Source organism: Antechinus flavipes, chromosome 3 (assembly GCF_016432865.1).
Source record: "Antechinus flavipes isolate AdamAnt ecotype Samford, QLD, Australia chromosome 3, AdamAnt_v2, whole genome shotgun sequence".
Lineage (NCBI taxonomy): Eukaryota > Metazoa > Chordata > Mammalia > Dasyuromorphia > Dasyuridae > Antechinus > Antechinus flavipes.
Window position 1 is genome coordinate 76,622,580 of NC_067400.1, and position 16,117 is coordinate 76,638,696.

Genomic DNA, 16,117 nt, shown 5'->3' on the forward strand with positions numbered 1-16,117 from the left:
ATGAGGAAACCAAACTATCACTCTTTGCAGATGATATGATGGTATACCTAGAGAACCCCAGAGATTCTACTAAAAAGCTATTAGAAATAATTCATAATTTTAGCAAAGTAGCAGGATACAAAATAAATCCTCATAAATCCTCAGCATTTTTATACACCACCAACAAAATCCAAGAGCAAGAGATACAAAGAGAAATTCCATTCAAAATAACTGTTGATACCATAAAATATTTGGGAATCTACCTACCAAAAGAAAGTCAGGAATTATTTGAGCAAAATTACAAAAAAGTTTCCACACAAATAAAGTCAGACTTAAATAATTGGAAAAATATTAAGTGTTCTTGGATAGGCCGAGCGAATATAATAAAGATGACAATACTCCCTAAACTAATCTATTTATTTAGTGCTATACCAATCAGACTTCCAAGAAAATATTTTAATGATTTAGAAAAAATAACAACAAAATTCATATGGAACAATAAAAAGTCGAGAATCTCAAGGGAATTAATGAAAAAAAATCAAATGAAGGTGGTCTAGCTGTACCTGATCTAAAATTATATTATAAAGCAGCAGTCACCAAAACCATTTGGTATTGGTTAAGAAATAGATTAGTTGATCAGTGGAAAAGGTTAGGTTCACAAGACAGAATAGTCAACTACAGCAATCTAGTGTTTGACAAACCCAAAGATTCTAACTTTTGGGATAAGATTTCATTATTTGAAATAGCTAAGTTTTTCTCATCACTTTTGGACAATTGATTAAAAGTCAAAAAACTAATTTAGTTTCAAGAAAGTCAGATATAGATGAAAACAATTTCAACAGTCCTTGTTGAAGGACTTAAGACCTTCTAGGCAGAGGCTTTGCTTTTCTCTAGTCTGCTCACTTGGCTCTGCAGGGCGGTGGATGGGGTACCAGGCATGATGGAGTTCAAACCCAGTCTCAGATGCTTAATTAGCTATAATGGGACCCTGTGAAGTCCCATCACTTCAGTTTACCTTGGTTCCTTCTCTATAAAAAGGACATACTAACAGCAGCTATATCCCAGGATCAAATAAAGACATGTGCAAAAAATTTAGCTTAAAGCCTTGCACACAGTAAGCACCATATGAAGTTAACCATGAATATCAATAATCACTAATGATTGATTATTCAATCAATGATTAATTGACTAGGTGGTACAGTGGGTCTGGAATCAAAGACTCCTCTTTCCAATTTTAGATCCAACCTCACACACTTACTAGCTGTCCAATTGTCCAATTGGACATTACCTGTCCAAGTCAATATACTCTGTCTTGGTTTCTCATCTGCAAAATGAGCTGGAGTACCTTAGGTACTTTTGCAAATGGGATCAAGAAGAGTTGATCATGACTCAAATGACTAAACAACAATAATTTACATACCAGTACTTTTACATGGGCACAATGGGTCAGAACTTTGCCTTGCTGTGATTTGCCTTATCTTGAGTGGCCATCTCAAAGCACATTTCTTGTTTTTTTCAGTCATTTGAGCCTTGTCTGCCTTCTTTAGTGGCCAAGATTACATAGTTAACAATGAAAGGAATACAATGCAAACACAAATCTTTTGACTCCAAGGACAATGGCCAGAAAAGGTACTGGACCTAGGATTTCCAGGGAACTCCCTGAGTGAGGAAACCCCTTCTACTAATGAAGGTTAGCACCTCCTCTGCAAATGCCAGGATTTGTCTGAAGCAAGATCTCTCTGAAGATTTGTCTGAAGCCAGCTGATCTATTTACTCTGCCCCTCTCTGCTACCACAGACACACCTGATGAAGCACCTTTCTCTATATAAGCAAGTAGATGTCTTCTTTACAAATCTTAAAAACTCCCTGAAGCACTGACAGGTCGGTCACTGAGCCAGCAAGGATCACAGCTGGCATTTGAACCCACCTCTTCCTAATGTATAAGGCCAGCTCTCCAGCCACTGTGCCATATCACACTGAATTCTTCACTTCCATCTGTGAAGTGATGCTATGATATATTGGACAAAATCTGAATCGATATATTGTTATAATATGCTGTAGTCCCAGTCTTTTCTGATCTGAGTATGATGTCTACTTCATTTCTGGAAGGGTTTATCATTTATAGTATGAACCATAGGGTTGAACCAGATTTCATTTCCCAAGTCGTCTTCTACCTGCAAAATTCTATGTGTTTGACTTTTCTCCAAACTGACCAGGTAACTTGTCACAATCTAGCATCTTATGTTGAGTGAATATTAAGTGTTGGATTAAAAAAAAAATTCTGGAGTCTCCTTAGATAATTTTTAAAATGTAAGTGCATCATGTACTTAATTCAAATTAAATTTCTCTTAACTGCCCTCTATTCTGAGGTGTACAAATATGTTCCTCACAGCTGAGCAAAGATAAAATGATTTATCTACTTTTTCTTTTCAACATAGTTCATGATCTTAGTGTACTTTATGAATAGTTTCACTGTATGAAGTACATTATCTATAGGTTTACAGATTTAGAACTAAGCCGGGACCTTTATAGATCATCTAATCAAAAAACTCTTTAATCTGGAGATGAGTTAAGGTAGTTAAGTAGCAGAGACAGAATTTGAACACTTAGCTCTTTCTCCAAATAAAGCATTTTTTCCATCGCAACTATATAAGAGTTTGAATTTGCTTTTCATGCCTATTAAGAAATTGAGGGAAAACAATTCACAAATGGTTTCTCTCTTCCATGATAATCATTCAATTTTACTTCAATCTTCAAGCCAATACTGAACAGATAGCAAATTAGTATGAATACAAACTACACTCCCAAAATGATTTTCCTGAAAAGGAAAAAACATCAAGGTCCAAAAACAAAAATTATATGATTATAATATTCACATGCTGTAGTAACGCTCTTAAAACAATTTTGATGTGAATATTTCATTAATATTTTTATGTATATTAGTACTTTTCACTATTTTGATTAAGAACTGTCTAATAAGCCACTGAAGTTTTATAGAAGCTAGGTTTAATTCATATGGTTTAGATATGATAATCAGCTAGAAGGTACAGGGAACAGAGCACTAGACCTCAGATACTTACTAACTGTGTGACCCTGGGCCATTCACAATTTTTCTCAGTTTCCTAATCAATAAAATGGGGACGATGGTATCTAAGAGAGTTGTTGTGAGGATCAAATGAGATAAAATTAAGTAAAGCACCGTAAAAACTTGAAGGAATTGTATAAAGATTAAACTATTATTACTATTATCTTGTTTCTAAGATGATTTGTTCTATTACAAACCTGCCTTAGGGCAGGCTAATTTAATAAACATCCTTTTCTACTATAATTATACAAACAATCCTGAACTCCTGTTAATTTATTCATATCTAATTATAAATCAGGCCCCAAAAGAAACTGGGGAGACCTTGTTTAGATCACTTCTAGCATTCTGGTTCATTCTCTTGCATGGGAAAGAACATATCAACAGGCATCAGAATGCCTAATAAGTCTGTCTGCAAGTGGGGATAAATAAGGCCATAAGGATCAAGAGCAAGAAACCCATTAAATCCTATTCAGAAGTAAAGTACTATTTCTTCAATGTTGTAAAGAAATCACATTATCAACTGGGATACTTTTAAATAAGAGTTTTGTATACTAACTGAAACACTAAAATACATTCTCCTTATAGAACTAAGATACTTTCCTGCAAGTTTCAAAAAGGCAAAAAAGGTAAACATGGCCAAGAAAACTCCTTAAATTCCTTTCACAAACCTCCAGAAGAAATGGTCTATTTTTACATTATATTTGAAAATTAATTCCTTCCATGCTGTGTAAGCAAAACTATCATGTGAAACAATAAGAATGAGAGTATCCCTCAAAACAAAGTAAGAACATTGTTTTAGAGACAAACTTTGGAAATTTTTAATGGAATAGAAACACAGCTAAAGATAATTCTCTCTGAGAAGTGGGGGGAGAGGGGGAATGAGGGGATTTCAGAAATTCCAAAGTATAAAGATAATTAGAAATCATAAGATTTTGCATCTATGTTCAATTAATCAAAATTTTCAAAAAGGACAGAAAAGCTAAGGAAAAATAAACTCTGGGAAAAGGTTAACTTTCTAAGTTTAAGCTTATTATGGCCAACTCACCTCTAGTGTAGTATACCATGTGTGGATATATAGATAACCTGAATAGGGATAGATTATACAAGACTAAAATGGAATAGCTATGTCAAAGTGGGCCTTTCAGTGGGACTCATTTCCTTTATGTTATCAACTGCCGTCAGTCCAGCAGTAGCAGTGACATTTCACACGCTATGTTTTGTTTATTTTAAACTATTATCCCCACCTTTTCCTTCCTTCCTTCCTTCAATGTTAACACAGATAGGATCAGCCTAATTTATCACACCGTTCCTCATTGCTACCAGCCTCTGCCACTTTCAACCTTTCTCAGCCAAATGCGAATTTGACTTTCAATTCCCTAAAAGTTCAAAATCTACATTCATTCTACTAGTATTTAATTAGGGCTCAAAGGCAAGGCTCCCGGACACGTTGACGTGGGGTGCTTTGTTTTGTTTTCTGAAGGAGATGTGATTATCTTGGGGCCAATCTTTTGCAACTCAACCTTGAGACAGGTGGACTGAGATTTTACCTGTGCAAACTCTCTTTTCTCAGCCAAATTCTAATTTGACTCAGTTTTCTCAAACTTTACAATCAATCATCTGTATTTATTCAGGGCTCATAGATAGGATTATTTGCTGCTCAGGGATTTTGACTAGCAGCGAAGTTCCTAAAAGTTTATAATCCATCATCGACATTCATTCAGGAAGTACTTAACTAGGGCCACATAAAACCTTTCTTTCGGAAGGATCTGCAACTCCGACTTGGACAAGTCAGACAAATGGACAAGGACAGAATTCGGTCCGAGGACTACTGGATTGTGATTTTAACTGGATTGTGGAATAATTGAATGATTAAAAAAAAAAAAGTGAATGTAGGAGAGATGGGGGGAGGGGAGAGGGGAAAAAGGAAGATTTCATGAAGCTACCAGGCGTTACCTGGGCACCAGAAAGGAGCACAGGTAGATGCACCGAACACGGAAGCTCAGACTCGCTCTTACTCTCACCCACGTGTAAGGGGAGGGGTGTCCCCACTTCAGGGGCAGGAGGAGGGTCCGGCGCCAGGCTCCCCCTTCCCGGACCCCGCGGCGTAGGGCGGCCCGGGCACAGCAGCCCGGGGCCGCGGGGGCTTACCGTCGGGAAACTCCCGGTCGCTGATGTGCTGCAGGTGCGGTCCCTCGCCTCCCGCCGAGTCCGTCTCCTTGGGCTCTGCGGCCGCCAGCACCGCGTCCCCGGCTCCTGCGTCGTAGGCATCCAGCCGGCGCTCCGGGCCCGCCGCCCCCGCACCCCGGCTGAGTTTGGGGCTGGCATCCGGGGACACGCAACAGGTCAACGTGTTCCCCATGGGACACCCCCTCGGCCCCCCGGCCCTCGCGTCCTGCGGCTCACCCCCGCGCCGCCCCCGACTCGCTCTGTCCGCCCGCCCGCCCTGCCTGCCTGCCTGCCGCCCGTCCGCCCGCCCGAGGTTGGTTAGCTGTCGCTGCCGCCGCCGCCGGTGCTGCTACCGCCGCCGCCGCCCCCTCCCCCAACAATGGCGGGGCCAGGCATGGGCAGCCCCGGAGCTATGCCCGGGCTGAGCGGCTCATGTCCGCCCGAGGTCCGCCGCTTCTCCCTTCCCGCACGCCGGAGGACCGCGGCTCCGCTCGGGCTCGGCGGCAGCAGCTGCGCCCAGACCGCAACACCCGGCGCCGCCGCCGCCGCCTTCTCTCCCGCGCCGCCGCCTCCTACCACCCTACTCCTCAGTGAGGGCACGGACAGATCGGGCTCATTTAAAAGGGGTGGGAACACGCGAGGTACAGGAGGGGCCGCTGCCACTGCCGCTGCCCGGGCCACAGGGCTGGGCTGGACTCGGCTCGATCCCCTCCCTCGCCCGCGTCCTCCTCCTCTTCCTCCTCCCTCGCTTTTCCCCGGGTAAAACGCCCTGAGAAGCTGGGAAACCCAGCGCCCGCCAACCACGGAGCGCCTCTAAGTCACCTGGTTGCTAGGCACCAGTCAAGAGAAGAGTTACTCTTCCACTCCCGCCCCCTCGGAGTTCTTATCATGTGACTCACAAAGACCTCCCCATAGTCACCACCGGGCGGCCCCCACTCCGCCAGCCCCTCCCCCTCCCGGTGTCCCTCCCCTTGCCCCTGCCCCTCCCCATCTCCTTTTCCTTTCCCAGACCTAGTCTAGCCAGTCACAGCGTTTGTCTATTAATCATAGAGTTCCTGAAGGCATTCCGATCCAACGGGAATCGAGAAATCCAGTAATCTACTCCGTCCCCAACCAAGAGGCCCTCAAAGGGGAAAAAAACAAGCCCCCAATTCATAATTAACATCCTCAGAGACGAATTCCATCTATTCTCATCCAGATGTTAGGAAGGGGGGCGTCCTCGCACTTGGAAACGTGCATCTGCCGAGTTAGCTACTAACTTGGTTCCCAACTTGCTCCAGACCCACAGACCTTTCATTCACAGCCTCCTCTGATTCTTATCATTGCTGCGTTCTCCCCTCTCTCTTGGGCCCCTCAGGAGCCAATTATTCCTGACTTCCTTCACTGCCTGGGAGCACTCACTTCTGAAGTCCACTACCATCACTTCTCCAGCCTCGACTGGACACGGGGGCATCGGACAAAATGGGCACATGTTCTCATCCAAAAACCTGCAGAGATGCCTGGGAATTGACCAAGGCAAACAAAGTTATTCTGAAGATTTCAAGTAGCACTGTGGACTTAAGAAGAAATGACAAACCCAATTGCTCTTAGCTCCTCTCTTAAAGGATATTTTTAAAGAAAATAATGGGAAGGGAAAGGTGAATTTTCAGAAACTTGATTTTAATAGGCTTATTATTTAAAGATATCCTTCACAGAATGGGGTTAAGGCTGCCTAGGAAAATCTGATAATGCTTAGGAAACTTTTAAAAACTATATATTAAACATCGCCTCTCCCCTAAAGGAGAATGTCCTTTAATAGATGGAAAGTGAAAGGATAATGTGAGATATTTTAAAAGAATTAGTGTTTAACTTAGATTTTTAAAATGAGATAATTAGAAATAGACATCAAATAAATGGAAAGTGTTAAAAGTCAAGCTGGAATAAGAGAAGATAGTTTTAATAAACTAGAGATAGCCAAATCTGTAAGACCCAATGACTTACATTCAAGAGTTTATTTTTTTTTAAGTCTGACAATTGTAGCTTAATAGATTTTTTTCAGAATTCTAGTACATATAATAGGCCCTTTAAAAATCAAGAACATGAGTTTATAAACATCAAATATTGCTATGTTCACTTTTTTCTGTTTTTTTTTCTCTCCCATGGTTTTCCCCTTTTGTTCTGATTTTTCTCACCCAACATGATTCATAAAGAAATATGTTTTCAAAAAATAAAATTAAAAATAAAATAGATTAATTTATTTTTATGATAAAATGTCAGATTTCATAGATCAGAGAGGAAGAAAAAGAATCTAACTCCACTTTAACAAGTTTTATGTCAATACTCTTACTGTTGCTGCTGTAACAGTACAACGAATAACAGTAAATAATATTGATACAGCATATTGAAGTTTGCCAAGTGTTTTTCATATGTTATCTCATTTGAACTTCAATGGTGTAGTGAGTTCACTGGGTCCTGAATCAAGAAGACTTTAAGAGTTCAAATCTAGCTTTAGACATATGACCCTAGGTATGTTTTAGTATACCTACCTTTCAGGATTGCTTTGAGGATCAAATGACATATTTGCAAAGAGCCTGTATAAGCATAAATTTTATTATTTTTACTTTTTATTCTAGCCCTGTGATTTCTTCAGTGTAGAAACTTTTCCCACTAATACAGATCTGTAGCATTCAGGGATACCAAGGGATTGTGGGACTTGATTGTGGTCATACAACTGTTAAGTCATTGAATTCCAAATTCTCAATCCATTACTTTACCTATTAAAAGAGGCTGTACTTATCAATAAATTAAGACAAATTTTAAACAAAAGCCTACTGGATACACAAATGATTGGAAAGTGTTTTTATGTGTTTATTGAATTTGATTGTTATCTGTTTGATGGAAAAGATGTATCTTGAGTCCAATGTAGTCTAATATCTTTATAGATTACCTGAGTGACAGAGAGAAAATTTATTAACTTTGAATATGACTTGGCATTGAGTGGGAGCAAAATGATGGTGGGACAGATTAGACTCAAATTAGAGTAGATTATAAGAAAGGAAGAAATGAAATTTGCTTTTGAGGAAAAATAAGTTCATAAAATGGGAAAGAGTGGCAGTGGGCAAGTATAGAAAAAATATAGGTGTTATAGTAAGTAGATCATAAAATTGTTTTTAAAGGTATAATCCTATAATGCATAAAAGAATATAGTACACAATCAGCTTTGTACAAACCTTACTACTATGTCATGTCCCATATAGGAGAAGTGGAAAGGGTTTATATGAGAGCTGTCATAATGATTAATAAGTCTGAAAATAGGATCTCTAAGGGAAAGCAAAAAGAGTTGAGATTATAGAGTAAGAGAAGAAAAGGCTGTGAAATGCAGTTTCGTAGCATTCCCATGGAAAACAGAACTGTAATCAGTTATTCTTCATTCAGAGGACAGAAGAAACAGCATCCAATCATCAAAGGAAGAATTTAGGTTAATACATACAAAGAGCAATTTCACAACAGTGAAAAGTTGTTAAAGATGGAAATAGGTCAAATGGCCAAGACCAGCTTCTTATTATGAAAAACTTCATGAATTAAGGTAGATTATATAGATTTCTTTTTTTGAAATTCTTTTGAAATGGGAGAGCAATTCTTACCTCTTGGGAGTTGTTTGAATGTAGTCCTGATTGAAGCAAAGGGGAAACTAAATGATCTTTCAAATTCCCTTCAAAATGCTGGAATCTTGTCTTTGTTCCAGATTCCTAGGCCTTTGCCATAGCCCTGGAGTTAGAGGACCTGAGTTCAAATTCACACTCAGCCACTTCATGTCTCAGGTAACGTTAAGACAACTGACTTTATGTAATTGGGAATCAAGTTCTTCAGTAATGGAATCTCTATAAGATGTTATTTATCTCAGTCACAGACAATAAGCAGGTACGATTAAAGAAGACTTCAGGTTCAAGGAGCTGCTTTTGCCATTCAGTTGTAACAAGGATTAGGAATTTCCTTTAGCCTTCCTTAGGAAAAGCCTGAAACCATGTACTCTTCCTGTTTACTGTTTATTGCCTTGTGATGGTTTATGAATTTTCTATTGTTTTTCCCCACCATAAATCCCAAGCTTTTTGTTTCCAGTACTTACAGGTTTTACTGTTTCCTCTTTTTCCGCCCTTATAATATCCTTGTTGCTCTTGAGATATGTCACCTCCTACTGATGTTAAAAGGAAGCCTTTGCTGCAGCCACTTCACTGTAGTTGGAATCTTTTTTCTAGCAATTATTTAACATTTTCCCCCTATTTTCCCAGAGGCATGCTTGACAGCAGCCTCTTCAAAAGAAGTCTATCTTATAAAGGGAAAATCAGCAAGGGGGAGGAAGAAATTCACTAGATTTGACAGTTAGGAGAAAAAGTTTGAGAAATGCATTCCAACCATATTCATCTCCTCAGAAATAGAACTCTGAAACATTTCACAATAATGATCTAGGCGACAAATGTAGTATCTTCTGGCTGAGATAATTCAGTTTCTATTTTATTAACATAGAGCCTTCTAAATTCCAGAGAGAAAACTTGGCCATGTGTTTGTGATGGCCTCTCTAAACTATTAGAAGTCTGTTCCCACCCTTAATTTCATTCTAATATAGATGAAATGACATATCTCAAAGGAAATATTTTCATAAGTATGCAAATATAATTTTTCTACCAGAAATTAAAAGGACATTGGATGTCCCACAGGTACCTCAAATTCAGTGTCCCAAACAGAATTCATCTTCCTTGCATAATCCACTTCCCTTCCCAATTTCTGTAGAAGGTACCACCATTTTTAGAATCACTCAGATTTACAAAACCTCAAAGACCTTGTCCATTTTCTCTCCCTCTCCCCTTATTCGACCACTTGTCAAGCTCTATTGATTCTTCCTTTTTAAAATCTCTTTCATCTATCTCTTTCTTCTTATTCATATAGTTACTACCATGGTTCACACTCTTATCACTTCTCAGACCTTTGCAACAGCTTCCCAATTAGCCTTCCTTTCTCCAGTCTTTTACCTTTCAATCTATCTTCAACATAGTTCTGAAAACAATATTCCTAAAGCATATGTTTGACCATGTCTGGGCTCAGGAAACCTCAGTGGCTATCTACTACTTCTTTCATAAAATAACAGTTCCTCTTCTGGTTATCTAAAAACCCCTGACAATCCAACCCATATTATCTTTCTAGATTGAGCCCATTAATCTCTCTCATGTGTTCACCAATCCAACCAAATCACCAGACTTCCAGTTACTATGTAACATTCTTTTTCTCACAAAAGTACCTTTGCACAGACTGTCCCCCATGTCTTAACACTATCTCACAGAATATTTTTCCTCCACTAGTTTCCTTTTGTCTCTACTAAAGCAAGCTCAGGTGTCACTTCTTTCTCCTTCGCTCCAAATGTTAGTGCTCCTTTAAAAAGTATTTTCTATTTCCCTTGTAATAAATATTCCCTTTATCTTGTTGTAAATATTTATCAGTGTATATGTTGTTGTTTTTCCCAGTAGAATATGAATTCTTTGAGATCAAAAATGTGTTGGGTTTTTTTTAATCACTAGTTCCTAATATATAGGAGGGGCTCACTAAAAGCTATTGTTGAATTAAATTTAACTAAACAAGACCAAAGATTATGGAGCATATGGTAGAAATGGCGCAGTTTTATATAGTAGGGATGATTTCCTTTTAAGGGGGTGGAGTTCAACATTTGTTTGGTTTTCATGTCACTTGAGGCATAAAGTCTAACGTATGGGAAGTTGACATCGGAAAATTTAGCAGAATTCCTACTCCCCTTCAGGAATGTCTTTCTCTTCTAGAATAGTGAATGCAGAAGTGGAGCAGCTCCTTTTTAAAAAAAAATTTCAGTAATTATATCCTTTTTACCTTTTTGTCTTTTGTTATTATATTTTGTAGTTCACAAATGTATCATTGCATTCTAACTCTAAGTAAGCCACAAGGTTACCTGGAGGTAAAAGTCCTCTGAACTGGTCCTTTCTCATTTTTGCACAAATAGCATGAATTATGGGAAGTGGTCAGAAATCTAATATTTGATAGTAAGTACAACATTGGGACTCTATGTTCTGGCCAATTTCCATTTTAAGTATGATGTTAACCTATTCTCCAGTTCCTTCTTCGTTTTGGTGCCTCTGCTCCCTGTTTTTCACTTTTGCTTTTTCAATCCTTGTTTTCCCACTGTTTAAATAGCCACTTTAGATATTAAAATACTATTAAACAAGTAATTATTCAGTTATTTATCTCAGAGAAGGATAGGGCTATATAAAACCAATTAAGTAAATAAATTATTTCAACAAATTTCTAGTTTCTTCTCTAGCAAATGCTACTAATTAATGACAAAATGGGTGTGGGGAAACATTCCTTCCATTTTTTTTTTCTTCATTCTAAGCCTTAGTTTCTCTACTGCTATCAAGTTCACCTGGATCACCATTTCACAATAGGACCCATTAAAATTACTGTAACTAAATCTCTGTTCTTAAGCAGCATTTGGCATATAAACAATTCTTTTCTCTCTGAGACTTTAGGCCCTAAGATAGATTGGAAGGCCACAGATTTCCACATGTCCCCCAGGGAACATTCTTACTCTTAGTTCAATCTATTTTGTGACTAGGTTCTATCTTTACAGAGTAAATTAAAGGTTTAGGGGAATGAGTGAGAAAATGGGCCAAAAAGTGGATACCAAATAAAAGAAAATTGGCATTTTTCTAGTGATACATATTACACAAAGAAGAAATTAGGACAGCAAATAGACCAAAAAATGGAAATGATCTGTCAAAATTTCTGTGACAAACTATTTCCTTCTTTCTTCTGACAGTGGAGATACCACATTTGGACTCAACCATCAGTATTAATGTGGTAAATGGGGTAGCAGAAATGGCACTACAGAAAACAAAATTAGGAAGAACAGCTGGATTAGATCAAGTATACATATCAGGGGTAACACAATTTAAAGTCATCGGGGATCATATGAATAATAGGAGGGGCATAAAAATATCAAATACTTAGAAAAATCATAAACATTATTACTCATAAAAATGATTAAAATATCGTAATTATCCACTCTTGTCTCTATTTTCCCATCTTTATGTAATCTAAACATACATCAAATAGATTTTCACAAAATATATTCCATATCAGGCCACATCTTTATAGTCATATAATTGACTGAAAAAGTGAACAAAAAATAAAGACCTACAGTAATTTTTGCTGGCTATGTAAAAAAAAAAGTATTTTTCTTCTGAAGAATAAACATAACCTCAAAGATTCTTCTCCAACATGATTTCTCTCATGTATATATGTCAAAACTATAAAGGAATCCTTGAAGACATGACAACAAAGATAAGTTTGATAAGACTATTTATTAATATTAAACTTCACTAGACTTATTTTCCACTACTGTGGAGAATAGTAGCATAGAATTCAAATAGATGCAAGTTTGGCTTTTAGTGGTGAGGGCCTCTGATTTGTGGATGAATGGCATCGATTGCATCAAGCCCTCAGAACATTGTAGAGCCTTCTAAATGAGATATATAACCCCTCAAAAGATTTCAGCCAAATTCTTCATCTAGGACTATCAAATGGATAAAAAATTCCTAATGTACAGACTACACTTTGCAGTTGCATGGAAAACCCATTGAGTTGGTGCATCAGTATATACATATAGATATAAATATAAACACATGCACATATACATATATGCATTCATAGATATACCTATGTGTATGCACTTGTACACATTTTGATACATACATATACACATATATCTACATACTACTTACACATAAAAAAACTCCATATATATATTGTGGACACTGAAAATAAGACAATAAATTGGGCACAAAATTGAATAGATTCCATGCTACACCTTGAAACAAGACTCATCTTGTTAACACAGATGTTCATCCAATAAGCAATGACTCAATTATCATTTATTAACTGCCTGTTACCTGTTGTGAACTATAATAGGCAGTGGGGATACAAAGGCAAAAATGAACAGATACTCTCTTGCCTTCAAGGAGTCTACATTCAACAAAGGGATATAGCATGGTCATAGGTAAGTAGACACAGGATATATAAAAATGAATACAAAATGATGGAGGGGCAGAGCATGGTGGGGTCACTAAGGATTAGGGGAATCAAAAAGCCCTCTTGAAGTAGGTAGTATTGTAGTTGGGTCTTGAATGTAGCAAGGGCTTCCAGGAGGCAAACGTAAGAAGGGAAAGAATTCCTGGTATAAGAACAAACTTGTTCAAAGAGAGAGAAGGATGGAATATTGTATATAGGAAACAACAAATTGGGCAGTTTGATGAGAATGCAGAATTCTGGGAGAAATATGAACTCAATAGGCTGAATAGGCTGAAACCGGTTGAAAAATGTCTTTAAAGAGAAAGAATTTGTATTTTATACTACAGCTAGTAGAGCTTTTTAAGTAATATGACCAGAGCAGTGATAATATATGACTTTGAATAAGAGAATGATAAACGTCTTTGAAAGTGGCAAATAACCAAAAGGGCAATGGACACATAATAAGCTCCAGCCTATTACTAATAAAGAATTACATTCCAGAAATAATGTAAAGGATATCAAATAGATGTACAAAGGATGTGAACTGGTTCAGTAGTGAGAAGTAGTATCAGAATATGATTTACTCCATTGGTATCTCCATAATGTCAAGAGAGCCAGAGAAAGTTCCTCACGATATAGGGTAGTTGTCCCAGAAAGGACTTATGATAGGAAATGAATGAGTCACAGAGGAGGACTGGCAGCTTGGTTGGGATGCAGTTTGGACTGGTAAGGAAGCACCCACTTTAATGAACTCACAAATCTTGTATTTCAGCAAATAAGCATTCATTCCTATACACAACTAATCCTGTTAAGTCAAATCTGACATTTCATAATCTTTAATAGTGATTACCAAACTTTTTCATCTTACAACAAATTCCACCAAGAGCTTCCACAATTAGAGCTCCATTTTACTTCATTTCCATTTTTGGGGGGGACAGAAATTTTTCTCTTGATATAGGGACAAATCTTAAAGCCTGCTTTCAAGACCCCAGAAACTAGCTCTTTTGCCATTAACTCCTGCCACCATTACTGAACACCTTTATATTTCACTGCTGTTTTAGCTCTTTGAAATCTCTTAGCAATCCTCCCAACAAAATTTTTATTATCAATTCCTTATCTACTTGTTTCTGTCACTTTAGGTAATAAGTAGGATAAAATAAAATATCATTTTAAACTTTCTTGCAACTTTTTCTTTACTAAATTTCACTCAATTACTCTTCTTGATTCTATGTAATGTACCCTTCTTTCTCTTTCCTTCTGATCACCCCATAAGTATTAATATCTTATATCCAATATTTCCTCAGCCAAGTCCTCAAACTGCCAGCTCTCCCTTGTCCCAACTGTCATATACCAAGATTCCAGAGCTCTATCTGAACATCCATACATACAACTTCTTCCTAGTTATTCCATTTCTCAGTTTCCCCTTAGCAAACCAAAAGAAATGTAAGCACATAGAACTACTTTATTATTCTTTCAGGATGAAAATGTCATAAAAATGAACATTCTCATTAAAATACACATGAACAATGAAAATTTGGCCATTTGACAGATCCAGTAGCTATGTACCTGACTGATAAAGCTAGAAAGTGTGGTTCTTAGGAAGACACTATATCTACAAGGTGAAATTTTGCCTTTGCCTAATGTCTCCTGCCTTGGCAGCCTATTTGGTAATAGGTAGGTTGTTTAAGTGGGACTTCGGTAGTCTATTCTGATTTTATGAATAATATCACTAGTATATGCACATTTAATTTGTAATATATAATCATTATTATAACTATACAGAATTACAATCACAGGTCTGGACTTATGTTATATGACATAATTATAATAGGAACATTCTTGTATAATTTGCCCACTCTTTTCTCCCAGTCCCAGAAAAATTGGGAAAAGAATCCAATTACTTCAGAATTCATGATTCGATAATTACCTTTCATAAGTAGTAACTGGTTGTTATTGGTTTATAAGCTTAGAGATTAAATATTCATCTCTGTCCATAGAATTCTGCTGAAGCTTCTTGGCCTAGGTTTGGAGCTTCTGAAGCTTTACTATACTGTAAAGTTTTGCTTTAAATCTGTCAGGTCTTTGCTGAGTCTCTGGGGTCTGGAGATATGGTGACCACACACATTTTACATACTTCCCTTGGGCTCTTCATTCTAATTACAGCCTGTGGGCTCCTATTATAGGCACTGCTAATTTGGGTGGCTTTGCCATTTTTTAAAGCTACCATATTTTAGAGTCATATAGTCTTTATCTAGTGACACTATTGCTCTGTGGCTATATTATATAGTTTCTTGGGAAATGTAGACTAGGCACTTTCACCCAAAAAAGTAATTCTCCTTGTCACAAACATTATGATCAACAAACATTTATTAAATATTTATAATATGCCAGGTAGTAAGTTCTCTAGGGATACAAGGCAAAAATGAAGTAGTTCTTGTCCTCAAAGGGCTTCCATTCTAACAAGGGAGACAACATGTACATTACATAAATATATATATATGAAATATTTACAAGATAATTATAAGGATATATGGCCTTTTTCTGAAGTTCTATTAAAATTGTTAATATTTGTTGCAGAGACATTGAATATTTATAGTATATTCTTATAGTACTTCTTAAAATGATATTTCAAATTGTTTAAGGAGAAAATTCTATGAGTGACTTTCTGTTAGGATATGTTCCTTTTGTATTCTTCCCCCTGAGATTTACATGTCATTTTGTTGCTTTTAGCTTTAGTTGATGTCTTTTCATTGGTAATAAGGAGATAACTACTGTACATTTATACTGTTACTGTAATTTTCCCAAAGAGTAGTGAACAGA

At 37.5% G+C, this 16,117-nt stretch overlaps 1 protein-coding gene across 1 annotated transcript in view; it reads right to left on the minus strand.

Annotated features, from left to right (window-relative positions):
* CCNYL1 (cyclin Y like 1) overlaps window positions 1-5,450 on the minus strand; it is a 56,553-nt gene extending 51,103 nt beyond the window's left edge. The window contains exon 1 of the mRNA XM_051983676.1: window positions 5,213-5,450. Within this exon, the coding sequence (XP_051839636.1) occupies window positions 5,213-5,423 (211 nt within the window). The 5' untranslated portion in view covers window positions 5,424-5,450. The remainder of the gene's footprint in view (window positions 1-5,212) is intronic.
* Between the last annotated feature and the right edge of the window lie 10,667 nt (window positions 5,451-16,117).